At 39.8% G+C, this 16,987-nt stretch overlaps 1 protein-coding gene across 1 annotated transcript in view; it reads right to left on the bottom strand.

The window, feature by feature from the left end:
• The window catches only part of ITPRID1 (ITPR interacting domain containing 1), a 77,333-nt gene extending 69,281 nt beyond the window's left edge, over positions 1-8,052 (bottom strand). The window contains 5 exon segments of the mRNA XM_035021406.1: positions 818-861; positions 1,191-1,236; positions 1,734-1,736; positions 2,624-2,805; positions 7,982-8,052. Coding sequence (XP_034877297.1) covers positions 818-861; positions 1,191-1,236; positions 1,734-1,736; positions 2,624-2,805; positions 7,982-8,052 — 346 coding nt within the window.
• Between the last annotated feature and the right edge of the window lie 8,935 nt (positions 8,053-16,987).

Raw genomic sequence — 16,987 nt, 5'->3', positions numbered from 1 at the left:
CTTCCTTCCTTCCTTCCTTCCTTCCTTCCTTCCTTCCTTCCTTCCTTTCTTTCTTTCTTTCTTTCTTTCTTTCTTTCTTTCATTTTTAAGTAATCTCTACACCCAAGGTGGGGCTCAAACTCACAACCCCAAGATCAAACGTCACATTCTCCACCAACTGAGCCAGCCAGGGTGGGGTAGGGGGCCGTGTGAGTGCATTTTATAATCATTTTTCTATGAAGTACAGTATTTCATTTAAAGAAGGTGGGAACTATGAGATCTGCAATTAATTTCTTTTTCTTTTTATAATATTCTTGTCAAATCTCAGTGTAACAAGTGTGATACATTTTCTGCGTCAGAAATATATACTTGCACTGTTTCCCATAGAATTCAGTCATCTGTTCTTTTTGAGATCAAATGCACCATTAGAAAGGGAGGATGTAATTTTGAGACTGGAGAATAGAAAGAAACTAGATTTAGACATAAAAGTACCATAAGTGTGAGGAAACGTTAAACAATTGCATTTCCATAATTACATCCTTGCAAAATGTCTTCATAGAACCCGGTGAATTTTCTGGTAGAGTCTGAGCTAATGATGTGGCAGGAGACCTGGTTTACAGCCCCCACCTGCTGCTGAATGACCCCCTATCCTTTCTGAGCCTCTTTTTATATATCAAACAAGGCAATTGAGCTGGATAGTTTTTGAGATCTGTTCCATTTCTAGCAGGCTCTGATAATTCTCATTTTAAGATTTATTCACATAGACATTTTAACAAATTTAACAAATTTAACAAATCAAGGCCACAAAGCCTAAATGCTTTTGGTTCTCTTGTCTTACCAGTGTGGTCGATGACTTGATGAAAGTTTTCATCTACAGAGACCCTATAAAGAAACAAAAATATTGTGAGTCAAACAATGTGTACAACTCAATTATACTAAATTGCATTTTAATTAAACAGATGAGAGTAAATGCAGAGCTAGGCTTTATTATGGGAGGACTTTTTAAAAGCAATCAACAGCCAGGGACTGGAACAGTATTCTGTTGTATACTTTAAAATTGATATATAACTTTTGTAAAAATAGAGCATTCCTTCATGCATTCAGTTAAAATGAAAAACCCTACATGTCTCACCTTGCCCCAGAAGAGTTACCCACATTGTTTTCACAGAATTTTGCAAGAGAGTTGTGTAAAGGCACGAAGAAACACTTACAAGAATCCAGAGTCCAGCCACTGCTGAATACTTGCTTGTTTCGAATCTTCCATAAAAGAGAAAGAAACAGATCAGTCAATCAAAGCACACCAGCTCAAATAATGTTACCCCATTAGCCAGGCCCCACCCATAGCTCTATTTCCTACATAGTAAGTCACATGTTTCTACAAGCATATTCATTTATTTTCCCAAGGCAAAACGTCCTGCTTTCCATAATCATTCTTCCCTGAGAATGAAGTATAAACTTGGCAAATGATTGACACCAAAACAGAAAGAAAGAAAGAGAGAGAGAGAAAGAAAGAGAGAAAGAAAGAAAGAAAAGAAGAAAGAAAGAAAGAAAGAAAGAAAGAAAGAAAGAAAGAAAGAAAGAAAGAAAGAGAAAGAAAATGTGAAAAGGAAAGAAAATGTGAAAAGGAAGAAAAATAAATCACTGAAGTACAAGAGATGTTAGAATAAATTTTAAATTACCTGGTGTGGACATGAAGAGTGAAAAAGCATACCAGACTTTTGTCTTTCTCTTGTTCGATATAGATCACCATGGACCCTCTCCTTATTGAATCACATTTACCTAAGGCAGCTAGCCAGTGATGTTTATTTGCAAGGAGTTCTCTGCCAGGTTCTTAACCAAATTTGCATTCATTCCAGGGACAAATTGCACTAGAGTTCCAGGATTGCCAAAGGCACCCTGTGTTAAGAAGGCACCAGTCTTTTAAGGTGGATCTTTGTCACTGGCTTTACAAATAGTTGACGGCAAAAAGGAGAGGATAGAAAAGCAGCATTTCCTGGTAAATACTTCTTTCCTTTCTGGTTGGCTACAGGCTACTCTGGGCTGATTTTCTTTGACTTTATCCCACCAAACAAGGAAGTACCTGACTTACCCCCTCACAAGATGTCTGGTGAACCAGAAAGGCCAAGTAGGCATGCAAGGTGCTTATTTTTTAACTTAGGGACTCTAGAGAGGTAGGATGAGTTGGGTGGTGGGCAAAGAAGAAAAACCATCAGTTATATCACAGTGGAGGGAAAAGTGTTTTCCTCCTTATGACTCTTTAAACTATTCAAATTATTACGGATGCTTCGTGCAAGACCCAGTAAATAAGAGCCTTTCAATAGGATGTTTGGTGTTCTGAAGGAAGCCTCATGTCTCTGGCATGGACTCCATGTCACTTCAGGGTCCTGGGGGACTTGGGACGAGGAGACCTTGGAGTAGAAAGGGAGAAGTTGGTCTATTTCCATCAAGAAGGTGTGTATTTCGAATGTCTGTGGGGGGAAGTCAGAAGTGCTCATTTCGTAGAAGTTTCTGGCATTTTGCCAGGAACACTGGTATCTTCAAAACCAAGTGTTTGTTCCAGAATCATTTGCCCCCAGCCAAGCCCCCATGAACCTCACCACCCACAGCAGGATGTTTTCAAATAGCCCTGAGGGCCTGTTCTCACCCAGCATGGGGATGGTGACATTCTGACTTTCCTCTTCAGAGACAGGAGGCAGCTGCTCATCTAGGGGAGCCCAGGCCCTCTTGGTGGACCTCAGGATCTCTCTCCTGCTCTTTTCTTGGCCTCCTTGGGAGTTGCTGTTTCCATGAGACCTCTCCGCCATTGTGAGAGAGTAATTCGGCAAACTAAAACATGGAGACAAACAAATCAGACCCGATGAGTCTGCTTTCAGGCTTGACTCAGTGAGAAGGAGAAGACAGAGTGCTAACAGGCCGCCACAGTCTTCCGGAGCCTGGAGCGCCCACCCGAGCCAAGTTCTCTGTCTCAGTGAGGAGAAGTGGTTCCCTCTCAATGGAGAGGCAGCTGGAGACTGGAGACTAATGTGGCTTCACCTGTTGTCAGACCACATCTACCCTCTGGTGGATCCAATTGGGTAGTCTGTGATGTGCAGGGAGAACAAAGAAATTGTGGAGTGGGAGGGCACTCCAGCCAGGAAGAAAGATTGAAAGTATTGATTAACATAATCAGTATCCTTCAAATTTATCCAACAGTTACATCTTCAAAAATATTTTTAGAGAACCCAAAATGTAAAAAATAAGAACTTTGGCAACAGATCAACCTGGACAAGTCTCACCTCTGCAACTTGTTGGGTAGCCTTGCATATATTATATAATCTTCCTAACTTCTCTTATTTTTTAATTGGGTATAAACTGTTCTGAGTTTTACTAACTGTTGACCTCAGTGAGTACTTATGATGTGCTAGATTCTATGCTGAATTCTATACATCCATTATTTAATTGCCAACAAAGGAAACAGTCTGATTGTCACAATTCTATTTTATTTATTTTTATTTTTCAAAGATTTTATTTATTTATTTATTTGACAGAGAAAGAGACAGCAAGAGAGGGAACACAAGCAGGGGGCATGGGAAAGGGAGAAGCAGGGTTTCTGCTGAGCAGAGAGCCCGATGCAGGGCTTGATCCCAGGACTCTGGGATCATGACCTGAGCCGAAGGCCGACGCTTAATGACTGAGCCACCCAGGTGCCCCTGATTGTCACAATTTTATAGTAAATTGAAGAGCAGAGGGTTTGCATACCTAAAGCCACGCATCAACTCAAACCCAGGCACTGGACTCCAAGCATATTCCCGTGATTATTAAGCTAGACCATCTAACCGAAAAGATGGTTGGGACAGTTAGAATATTAATAAATATATTATGCATATGGCACAAGAAATATTGACCACCCCCATTATCTCATTTAACCTTTGTTAATATCATTATGAGGCTTGCAGGGTAAGAGGAGGAGACAGAAGCTTAGAGCAGCTGAGTAAATTGTTGAAACTCCCCAGATTATCAGGACATTAAGAATGATGGTCTCCCTCTTACTCATCAATGTGTCTCCAGTATTTGAATTCCCAGCACAGGGTAGATGTTAAATAAATATATATAAAACTAAAGTAGCAAAGCTAGGGTTCAAAACCACACTTTCTGACTAAATTATTTCCATGGCCTACTTGAATTTGCATTCGTTTATTCTTCAAGTTTAGAGAAAGGACTAAATAGTCAAATACCTATTTCAGCAGCATAACTTGCATCCCTAAACTCCCATAATCACTGGTCACATGACTTAAACCATCATTTCTAATCAGTGTTTAATCAAGGCAAGTCATTCAGATTTATTGTAAAGATTTGAATATTTTCATTTAAACATAGGTGAGCATTCTTGCTGCAATTGGCAGTCAGAGTTCCCTTACATGCTTTATATGTTAAAATTCTATAATTCAACTGAAGTATAAATATACATTTATTGTTACAATAGTAAATTACTGCAAAAATCAATGACAATTGTGATGGCAATTTTATGATTAAAAAAACAAATACTAAGAAATTTCAATTATTTAAAAAAGTTATGCCAAAGGGTGGACAGTTAAAACAGTGAGGCTTTTAGTCAGCCAACTTTAGAAAGTTAATTTTTGGGGGGTGCCTGGGTGGCTCAGTCGGTTGAGCATCTGACTCTTGATTTAGGCTCAAATTGTATCTCGGCTCAAGTCAGGTCATGATCTCAGGGTTGTGGGATCAAACCCTGCTTTGGGTTCCAAGCTCAGCAGGGAGTCTGCATGAGATTCTCTCTCTCTCTCATTCTGCTTGCCCTCCCCTCCCCCCGCACGGGTTCTCTCTTTCTCTCTCTCAAATAAATAAACAAATCTTTTTTTAAAAAAAGAAAATTAACTTTCAGAATAACCTCTGGGAGCAAATAAATATTAATAAAAATTTCGATGCTGACACAAAACAAAAATAATACAGGTAAGATTAAATTTCTAAACTTTATAGGATTATTTGGTGTAGTAGAATTCGTAACACTAGATAAAATAAACTTTAGGAATTACATTTAATTTCTGGCTATTTAATTTTACACACGCTTTGGATCTTTTGAATTAAAAAAGTCTTCTTTGGCAATGCCATGAATCTTGCATGTGTATTCAACTCTGACGGTGCAAAATTCCACAAGGAGGGAAAATCTCCAAAATCGTGCTCAACAAGATTCATGAAATATCAGACTCGGTAAGTACTGAGGGTTTGAAGAAAAGAATAATGTATTAGGGAAAAATAAGATACCCCCGAAGAGTCTTGCTCCTCCACCAACCTCGGCTGAGAGTGCTGTCCTATTTAGCACAAAAGATTCTGCTCTGTAGTGGAAGCAGGAGATAACAAGCAGCTGACATCCTCAAATTGGCGCTTCTGTACTACAATGTCCAATTTTAATGGAGCTACCACTTTTTTCAACTAGAACGCTGTAAAAATCATCAAAGTTTTAGATAAAAGTGCTGCTTTATTGGTCTATCCACAAACTTCCGTTCCAAAATGCCATGTTTGACCTCAGCCACCAGGCTTGCACAAGCAGTGAGGATATCTCCCTGCCAGCTCAGTTGTAGTTGGCTTTAGAGCGGTAAAAAGCCTGCCAAGAAAATGGGAACCCTTGCTAAAGGCGAGGGTCAGGGACCAGTTTGTCAAGAAAAACTCTTTTGTTCCCATCTGTTTAGTGGATGCCTTTCTGGTTAGTAAACAAATCTGCTTTGGATTCTTGGATGCTTGGGTGACCTTCCTTTGGCATCCACTGGCTTGACCTGAAGAGCAGTTCTTTGCAAAGGGACACGGATCAGGTGGCAGCCCTGAATTGCCCAGGGGAACCACAGGGCAGAAGTTTTGGGATGTGGTCTCTGCAGAATCCTCCGATTAACCTCTTTATCCCCAGGACCATTTGGAGCCAAATTCTTGCCAATGCTGACATGGTCCAAAGTGAATCTTCATCCGAGATTATGTTGCCGTCTGTGCCTGAAGGTCCCTTCCCTGTCTTCAGATCCTTTCTATTCTAATTACAATGCCATTAATCCTTATGTGTATAAAGAACTTCCTTTGATGTGGGAAATTTCTTATATTATCATGTTTAATTTAAAAAGAGGATGAAAAAGAATATATGCACCAAGAACTCAATTTTGTAAAAACAAAACTGAAGCGAAGTGTATTGAGAAGACAAAAAAAAAAAAAAAAGGGAAATGTACTGAAATGTTATCAAGTTTTCAAATTTTTTAAAGTACTCAAAACGAGAAAGAAATTGGTGTTGTTACATTAATTTTACATGACATTTTCTTTCACTTGAGCAAATGCAACTATATATATGAAGCTGCCAGCCCACAGTGAAATCACAGAATTTGATACTTTGATACTTGAAGCAGTGACAATGGTTACATTTTTGTCCTCTGGGGTTACTTAACTTTTTTCACCTCTATGCAAACAGGTTCTCTTGCCAAACAGCTTGTTCATACTGGAGAGTAGGGACTGTGCATTATTTATCTCTGTGTTCCCCATAGATTCCAGCACAGAACTCTGCCCAGGGTACATAATCTGTAACTGTAAGTTGATTGCTTGGTTATTTGGTAAAGGGATACCAGCTGGTTTAGCCAGCATTCTTGGCTCTTACATGGTTAAAAGAGTAAGTGCTTTCAGGTCAGTTAACTCCAGGTTTTAATCTCAGCTCTGCTGCTTTTCTGACATCTCCTTGGGGAAATTTTCAAACACCTCTGATAATCTATTTCTTCATCTCTATAATGAGTATGAAATAATCACTTGATATGGCTGTTGAAAAAAATTAATGAAAAATGTCTATAAAATAATCGATACCCATATTAATCAGTTTTTTTTTCCTTTTTCCTTCTTATGTTGCCTCTCTAGGCCCTTTTCATGTCAAGAACTGTCAAGTATAGGAAAAGAATAGGAAAAGAATTACCAATCAATGTAACAGTTTGGTTCTTTTTCCACAGGAGATAAATTTGACCCTCACAGTGTATAGATAACCTGTGTTATCTTGAGATTACATAGTTTGAATAATTGAGAAGATACAGTTGGAGAGTATAAGAATAAAATATTTCTGTGACCATGAGAATGCAGATTTACCTGAGGCTAGAGACTCATATGAGAATTTGAAAATTCCTTCAACTATGGTCTTAATTTCAAGGTTATAATTGATAATTGTAGGCTGTAGTTCTAGCCTTGGCCCCACTTGTGAAGGAGACCTGTGGTCAAGAAGAGAACATCATAATGGGAAAAAAATTCCACAAGCATTCTTGGTCCACAGGAATCTCACCATCTCTATGTCTCTACAATGGATCCTCATCATCACTGCCTCTGCTCAAGCCTTCCGTTAAGATCTCAAATGGTATCCAGGCTTGCCTTGCTCCCCTCCACATGCCATATATAATGACTTCCCCCAGTAGAAAAAATTAGGAGAAGTCTACATAGAGTCATATGATTCAGGAATACCTGTCCCTTTCTGAGCTGTGATGTCACTCATAGAGGTTTAAAAAGGAAGCTTGAGGGGTGCCTGGGTGGCTCAGATGGTTAAGCGTCTGCCTTCGGCTCGGGTCATGATCCCAGGGTCCTGGGATCGAGCCCTGCGTCGGGCTCCCTGCTCTGTGGGAAGCCTGCCTCTCCCTCTCCCTCTCCCACTCTCCCTGCTTGTGTTCCCTCTCTTGCTGTGTCTCTCTCTGTCAAATAAATAAAATCTTAAAAAAAAAAAAAAAAAAGGAAGCCTTGAGAGCCTCTCATGCTCTCAAAAAGATGATTACCATGAGCCTCAATATCACTCACTTCCCTCCACAGACCAAGAGACCAGTCCTGGGAGGCTGAAACTTTAAGAGAACTGATTCACACTTCTTACTCTAGGAGACAATAGGACTAATCCCATTATATCCTTGAACCATGCTCATATGGCAGTGGACATTTCCTCATCTGGCCCAATCTCCCAACTTCTCCAGGTGCTCCCAACCCCTTTGCCCTCTGGAATACATGGACTGTCACTTACCAAATCCCCTTTATCCTAAGCTCTTCACCAAATGTCTCCTCATCTCCTTTTTCTAATTGAAACCTGAACATGGTTTCCTTTGCCCCTCTCTCAAGCTGTGGCTTTTTCTTTTTTACCCATTGAATCAGGACCATAATCTTAGAGATGGTGTAAAGTTCCTACATGTTCCTCATTGATGCTTTCAGATTTTGTTTCCTCTCTCCTTTAAAGCATAAACTATCAGACTATGTTGTTATCAACATCCAGGACATTTACACTCATTTACTGAAAATGGAATGGTATTTCTGTCACCCTCCTGGAAGATTTCATTGTCAATTGAGATGATCCCTCAACACCTGACCACTCACTCAGTTCAATAATCTGCCTACTTTCAACATTCCTTCCCTCCACTCAATTCCCATGGTCATACTTCATTACTATAAATGAACAACTTCCAAATTCCCAATTTCAAGCATCCCTTGTCACCTCTATTCTACTCACAAATTTTGCTTAGACACCATTTTCCCTCTCTATTGGATCATTCCCTTTAGCTTACAATATGCTGTAATGTCTCTCATCTTAAAATAATCCTCCTTTGACCCTTCAATCTCTCCCTATCTCCTACTCTAGTTTTCTGTTCAACTCATGATGATTCCTGAATTAACACTTCCAAATCTTAGAATAGAGGACCTGAGCTTCAGAATGGATATTCCAAGTTACTTGACATCTTCGCTTGGATACTTACAATTTTAACTTTATATGTGCCACCCTGAATTCTTTACTCTTTCCTTGACTTCTGCTTGACCCCCTATATCCCTGCCTTTATTCCACTGTTCCCCATCTCAATAAATGGTGTCACTATTCAGGCCGTTGCTCAGGCCAAGAACTTAGGAGTCTTTCTTAGTTCCTCTATTCCTTTTACGTCTCACATCAATTCACTTAAAAGAGTGTGAGAGAGGGGCCCATATAGTATATCTCACATTGACCTCCTCTGCTGCTGTCAACCTGATGTGAATGAGAACTTGTAGTCTCACTTGGATCACAGCAAATGCTCCCATGTACAGACCTATCCACACCTCCCACTCTTATTACCCACCCAAGTCAGTATGCAACACTTAACTATCAGTTCTTATAATTTCAGAATTTTCAGTAGTTGACCATTTCCTTTTAATGGAAACAATCTTTTCATTTGTTTTTTTAATACCATGCTCTCTCAGATTTCCTCCTATCTCACTCAGGGCTTTTTTCTTAAGATCTTTTGTTGGCTTTTCTAAATTTTTTTAGAGTTGGGGGGGAGAGGCAGAGAGAGGGAGAGAGAGAATCTTAAGCAGACTCCACACCCAGTACAGAGCCTGACATGCAGCTCGACCTCAAGACCCTCAAGAGCATGACCTGACTCAAGATCAACAGTTAGACGCTTAACCGACTGAGCCACCCAGGCACCCCTGGCTTTTCTAAGTTTTGAGTGTTCCACACCTCAAATCTCAGCCCCCTCTTATCTCCTCTATGTACATGTTCTCCCTATATGAGTATGGCTTTAATTGCTCCTCTGTAATCTAATAGTTTAGTGTAAATCACTATTAAAGTATGCTTACATTGTTTTATAAGTTTGTGTTTACAATTCTGTTTAACCACTGTGGGATTTTATTCAGGATGGAGATCTTAGCTCTCATATCATAATTGTGGGAAAAAGGTACTCAATATATGTTTGCTGAATAAGTTACTGTTTAAATGAATGTCAACAAGGAATTGAGAAATATCAATGCAAATTTCGTTATGAAGTCATGGATAAAACTTTGATATTCAGCAATTACAAAATTTGTGGAAAGGTGCAACTTGCCAAGAATAGCTATATGGTATCAGGAAACAATGTAACCTGATTTAGAAAAGTGACCTGATTATATACAGATACATATATATTTGCACACATACATGCACATATATATCAATATATATTCAGTGATATAAATATATATACTACCTCCACTTTGAAGCAAAATTTTCTGGGTAGTCACCTGATGCTCACTTCCACTATTTCAACCAAAACTATCTGAGGAAATACCTTCTTTTACCTTCTCTTATGTGCCTTCCAACAGCTAACAGCAGATGAAAGATCTTAACTCATCACCAGGGAAACAAAATGTAATTTATTTTAATTAATCAACAAATACAAATTGGTTGTATGACATTGGGCATGTGGTTTCGAGATGTCGTGGAATGTAATTTCCTCTCACAGAATGTGCGAGAATTGGATGAAATGATTCCATAAGATGATTATTCTATTTCTAGCCTCCACATAGCCTATTAGTTGACCAATGGAGCTCACATTTTAAAAATATTTTAAAGCTATGTCCATCAACGCTATACAAGGGATAAGAATAAAACACTATTCCTACTACTTGGAAGACAATTCAAAAACTCAAGCAACGAAGTCAGGCCGGGAATGCCCTTCTGCTCTTCCTCCCTGTCCAAGTATCCAAGCCCCATAAATATGGATAAAGATTTCCAAGTGATTCAGCGAAGTAAAGGCAGATCCTAGAGAATAGAGTGTTCTGTCAACACTCTGCTAGAAGGAACACGCAGTCTGTGATGACTTGCTCTGTGGGTGGCTTCCTCCCACTGTGAAATATGTGAAGGGGGCTCTCTCCTGCCATTTAGGAGCAAGCTGGATTTAAAGACAAGGCAATTGTGCCCAAGTTGGGATCCAGAATCAGTTCTCTCAGACTGGGAGTTTTCATTTTTTGCTGGTGAAATAAGCAAGAGTATTAAGATTATAGTCAAGAACCATATATACAGCTTCCTAGAACTTGAAATGCCTTTGAGGCTGGGAACATTGAATCAACTGATTCACCCGCTGCGAGCCCTGTTCCAATCCCTTTCCAACTTTAAAGAGATTTTTCTTTCTCAATGATTCTTTTGTTTTTCATTATTTCTACTCTTGTCTTCTCAGCATTTGCCTTGCCTCACCCTGGGGAAGGAGAATGAAAGGATGTGGGGCTATCTCCCATTCCCAGAGCATCATAATCTAGGTTCCTTCGTGTACACCGTATTCTGGATGCACAGAACTACGTGTGGTTTTCAATGTGCCCTCCTCTCTGCTGCTACTGGGAGCAGATCCCTCCGCTGGTGCTGCTTTTCTCTTTCCTGGATACCATTTCACTGACTGCAAATAGAACTCGTTCTGTACAACTTTCTCTCCTTATCACTCTCCACTTCCATCCTAGCCCACTTCTGACACTCACAGCAACCTGTGCAACTCCTTATGATAGCACTTTTCACACTCAAGCAGTTTATTTCCACTTCTGCCCTTCCCACCCAACTAAACGGACCCCCCTGGAGGCAAGGACCATGACTTACTTTTTTGATATCCGTGGCACTTAGCCTAGACCATGGGTAATAATTGGCGATCAGCCATGACTGTTAATGAATGAATGATTGTTCTGATACTGGACTCTTGTCTTTGCTCTCAGGAAGTGGGAATTATGACTTATCTTTGTAGTCTCCATCACATCAGAGACAGTACTGTGCACTAGTCATTCCTCATAAAAATGCATTGTATGCATGAACTATTAAGTAAATAAATGCAACAATAGTATCTACTAATTCAATTCAATGAAATATTTTACTGTCTATGGTGTACAAAGAAACTTTGAGGAGCTTACAGGTGATTAGAAAAAATAGTGGTTATTAACTATATATTGTGAAGTAGAACATAATATGCATTTTAAGAGAAGTATAAAGCAACTGCTCTCAAATAATAAGGGAGGAAAATGCTCATTTAGGGACATAAAAAATGTTTTTTCAAAGGGGAAGTATTGGGTCTGGCTCTTGAAGATGGGTAATGGATAGGCAAACATTCCAGACAGGGGGATTAAAATGCATGTGAGCAATTATAGCATAAATTTCACCAAAGGGCTATTCAGCAGTGGATTTGCAACAATTAAACAGATGTTCTTCAATGCTAGCTTACTGAAATCACAAGTCATCTTATCAGATGTGTGATGATTAATTTTATGTGTCTACTTGGCTCGGCCAGGGGGTGCCCAGATATCTGGCTAATCATGATTTCTGGGTGTGTCTATGAGGGTGTTTCCAGAACAGATTAGCATTTAAATCAGTAGACTAAGTAAAACAGATTGCTCTCCCCAGTGCGGACAGGAATTATTCAATCTGTTGAGGCCTGAAGAGAAGAAAAAGGTGGAGAGGAATTTCTCCTTTTCTCTGCCTGACTGTTGAGCTGGGACATAATCCTCATGCCATAGAACTGGGGTTTACACCAGTGATACTCCTGGCTCTCAAGCTTCAGGCTCAGACTGGATCTACACCACCAGCTTTTCTGGGTCTCCAGCTTGCACATGGAAGGTCACAGAAATTCTCAGGTTCCACAATTGTGTGAGCAATAGGTAGGTAGATAGATGGATAGATAGATAGATATAGATTTTTCCCTCTCTCTCTCTAATTAAATATATGGAATTATTTTTATATTATATACATATATATGTACTAGCTCACTTCTCTAGAGAACCTGACCAATGCAGATGGCTATTTCTCTTAAAAATACTCTTAATTGGGCTCTATAATACCTTCCTTCAATACGCCTTTCCTAATACCTTAAAAAAGTGACTGGTCAAGCAATTTGCTTTAGATTTTCAGGTGTACAAGGCACCTGGGTGGCTCAGGGGGTTAAACGTCTGCCTTTGGCTCAGGTCATGATCCAGGAGTCCTGGGATTGAGCCCCGCATTGGCTCCCTGCTCAGCGGGGAGTCTGCTTCTCCCTCTGACCCTCCCCCCTCTCGTGCTCTCTCTCTCTCACTCTCTCTCAAATAAATAAATAAAATCTTTAAAATATAATTTTAAAAGATTTTCAGGTGTACACATCTCACGTTTCAAAACATATTTGTTACACAATAAAAATTGCATCGTATTTCAGTCCAATAGGAAACCATCATAATGGTTAAATTCTTGACTACAATGAGAATGTGTTCCATCCAAGAACACACAGAAATAGCTGGTAGTGAGGAGAAGAGATCAAGATTTAAGCCAGCCCCTGGGTCTAAATCCTCGTTCCAACCTGGATTATTCACAAAGGCACATTCTAGCATATTCTTTACTACTCTGACATCAAAGGTGTCATCATCCTTGCTTTCCCACCATGATCATAACCATAAAAATCTCAGGGAATGTAGAGGAGGAAGCAGATATTATTCCTTATATGTAATTATGAGAAACTATCCTGATATTACAACTTTATACCTATTAATTATGTTGAGAAGACAAATCTTATCCCAGATAAAAATCTACATATGTAGAAATAGGTTATTTATGCATCGTTGGAAGGATTCCTACATTAAGGCAGGTAGACTTTATATTATTTCTTAGAACTGCATGTGAATTTATAGTTATTTCCAAATTTAAAATTTAATGGAAAAAATACAAAGCAAAACAAAAAAGAGAGCCCTACACAATTCATCAAAATAAATTCTAATAGTGTTAAGGATTTAATGTGAAAAAATAAAATGAAAATAGTCCTAGAATATAATATTGGTAAATGTTTTTCTAATCTTGAGGTGGTGAAAGCTTGGGGAGAAATGACACCAAAGGCAATGAAGAGAAATCGCAATGGATTTAACCAGTTAAGAGTTTAAAATTTCCTATGGCAAAAATAGTAAGAATGTCAAAATGTTAAAGAAGCTGTAAAAATATTGACAGTATATGTGACATGAAAGGCTTTTATATCCTTGATGTATGACATGCAATTATAAATCAATAAAAAAAAGACACATAGGGCGCCTGGGTGGCTCAGTCATTGGGCGTCTGCCTTCAGCTCAGGTCATGGTCCCAGAGTCCTGGGATCGAGTCCCACATCGGGCTCCCTGCTCAGCGGGAAGCCTGCTTCTCCCTCTCCCACTCCCCCTGCTTGTGTTCCTGCTCTCGCTGTCTCTCTCTCTGTCAAATAAATAAATAAAATCTTAAAAAAAAAAAACAAAAAACCCCCAAAAAAGACACATAGAAGTAGAAGCGATGTAATGAGGCAATTCTAAAGTAGGAAATCGGGGCGCCTGGGTGGCTCATTCAGTTAAGTGTTCAACTTTTGATCTCAGCTCAGGTCTTGGGCTAGGGTTGTGAGTTCAAGTCCCACATTGGGCGTGGAGCCTAGTTAAAAAAAGGGGGAGGAATCTAGGAATGGCTAAAAAATGTAAATGTAGTGAAGCTTATTAATATTCAAAAAAATGAAGACTAAAAAGACAATAGGTTACCATATTAGATTCTCAGAAATTCATTAGCGTGAAAACACCTAGAAGGTGGGAAATTGACACTCATCATTGTAGAAATATTAATGAGTGAGACCTCTTGGAGAGCTCAGATAATATGTACTAATGTCTAAAGGATGCAGACCTGTGGGGAAATGGGAAAGCCATTCTTTAGAGAATGCCAACAAATAATGATAGAAGGAACGACAGAGAAAATCATGAACCAAATCGCAGTAATAAGTACCAGTGAAAATGACACACAAGTCCCACTAGTTACAATAGAAAGTAAAAATAATCTCTTCCTCTTATCTCAGAAACATTGCTTGAAATGGTATTCACAACCTAGGGGAAATAAACTAAGAATTTTGAGCCTCAAGCATTCCCATCCCCTGTGTTTTTGACCTTTCTGTGTTAATGGCAGCCACCCAGGCAGTCATGGGAGTGCTGAAATCATCCAGGCCAGAATCCATGACAGTTAGATTGCTTACCTTCCTGCTTATAGTCTTTCTTCCTGGGCATCACCCCGTCACACAGCTGCAGGTAAAGAAGTTTCAGATCAGGCCACAGCTGCCCTCCCATTGCAACAGACAGACAATGAGAACTGAGGACTGATACCCTTCCCCCACAGGCCGGAAAACTAACAAACAAATGGTAAGAATGACTCTACCAGAAGAAAGGAATTTTGGCAGAGAAGTGGCCCTTACAGCTTGCTGTGGCTGTTCTCAGAAAGTGTCTGTTCCTATTTGGACGCCTTCCTGTCTCCTTGAGCATCACAGCTGCTAACACTAAGAAGTCCTCGTGACCACAGAACAGTGACCACGTTTCTATCTGCTCCTGGTTAGAAGTTAGAGGTGGAAAGCCAGAGTAGTGTGCTTGCCAAAATCTACAGTCAAGTTGGGGATAAAGATACACAGTGAATCTCTCTACCCTCCCCTCCAGGAAAGCAGTTAGAGAGTAGTTAGAAATGGTAGGAGTGGGCGCCTGGGTGGCTCAGTTGGTTAAGTGACTGCCTTCGGCTCAGGTCATGATCCTGGAGTCCCTGGATCGAGTCCTGCATCGGGCTCCCTGCTCAGCAGGGAGTCTGCCTCTCTCTCTGACCCTCCCCCCTCTCATGCTCTCTATCTCATTCTCTCTCTCAAATAAATAAATAAAATCTTAAAAAAAAAAAAGAAATGGTAGGAGTGATTAGTAACGAGTCTGGGACTCAGGGGAGGGGTGCGGGGAAGGAATACAATGGCTCTAGTTGTGCTTTTATTTCTATGAACCCTCTGGCTGTTCCTTTAATGCCCTTGACTGTTGGCAGTACCATCACGTCTGAATACAGGGCTGGAAAGTACTTTGCTGAAGAAGTAAAGCAAACTTGTCTTCATTTGGTTACCATGGTTATGGTACCGTGTGTTACCAACCCGACAATTTGCATTGCAAACCATCACTGGAGATGAGGACAGTAGAACTTGATATTCCAGGTGGAGAGATTTAATTCCCAGGAAGTTCTATGGAAAATTCAGAGGAAACAAAACACAAACATATACACGCATTCCCAAACCCGTAAAGAAGGGGACCAATCTGTCAGGCCTAACAGTCAGTCCTACTTTCCGTGGGATTTCAGTATCTATGAAGAATTTTAATTGAAAGATCAGACAATTCCACTTTAGAAAGGTAAATAGGCACAACAGCAACTTCATTTTTAAAAAATTAAATTTCACAGTCACATTCACCGTGCATCCTTACAAAGGACATACTGCTAAAGCACTACTTAAATTATTCTGTTCTTGAGTCATGCATGCCAACAGTTCTTTTCATTTTGATAAGCAGCATTATCAGAGTTTGGAATGATAGAAAAAACCATGTGCATTTCAAATGATATTTAATTTTAAAAAATTATAAAATCCCTGCTTATAGTCTTTCTTCCTGGGCATCACCCCGTCACACAGCTGCAGGTAAAGAAGTTTCAGATCAGGCCACAGCTGCCCTCCCATTGCAACAGACAGACAATGAGAACTGAGGACTGATACCCTTCCCCCACAGGCTGGAAAACTAACAAACAAATGGTAAGAATGACCAGGGATGCCTGGGTGGCTCAGTCGCTTAAATAACCAACTCTTGGTTTCAGCTCAGGTCATAATCTCAAGGTGATGGGATCGAGCCCCGACTCAGGCTCTGTGCTCAGCGCAGAGTCTGCTTCAGATTCTCTCTCTCAAATAAATAAATAAATAAATAAATAAATAAATAAATAAATAAATAAATAAAACCTTTAAAACAACAACAACAAGCAGGAACCCTAATATATAAAAGTGAAGGGATTAGGTTGTCTTCAAGGGGAATGAGGGGAAAGGCCTTATTATAACTCCCTTAGCCCTCTCTCTATGACAGCTTGTGAGTTCCTCGGCAGAGCTCCTAGTGTCTGAATACCCCTATAAACTGGCTTTGAACCTAACCTGGGAGATATCCCTTGTCTCTTAGGATTTATCTCACCTCTTTACCGCTAGCATCTGAGACCTTTACTCTCAGGAGCCCAGGAGTGTCTTAAGGTCTGAGGTAACACCATATCCTTTTCCTCCTGTGGCGCCCACTGCTCACTTATCCTCAAACCTCTACATCGCTTATCGATATGATGGTCTTGGACAAAAGCTAATTGACAAAACATATTTTAATTGAAATATCATGTCCAGAATTACACTTAAAAGATGAAGTCCCTATTTTAACAGTTTTCATCTCAGAAGATTTTTTCAAAAGTGATTTTTTAAGTAAAAATGGGCATGCAGTTGCATCTACA

The sequence above is a fragment of the Mirounga leonina genome, unplaced genomic scaffold (assembly GCF_011800145.1).
Source record: "Mirounga leonina isolate KUSES-001 unplaced genomic scaffold, KU_Mleo_1.0 Mir_174, whole genome shotgun sequence".
NCBI classification, from domain to species: Eukaryota; Metazoa; Chordata; class Mammalia; order Carnivora; family Phocidae; genus Mirounga; species Mirounga leonina.
This window is presented reverse-complemented; position numbering and strand designations above follow the sequence as displayed.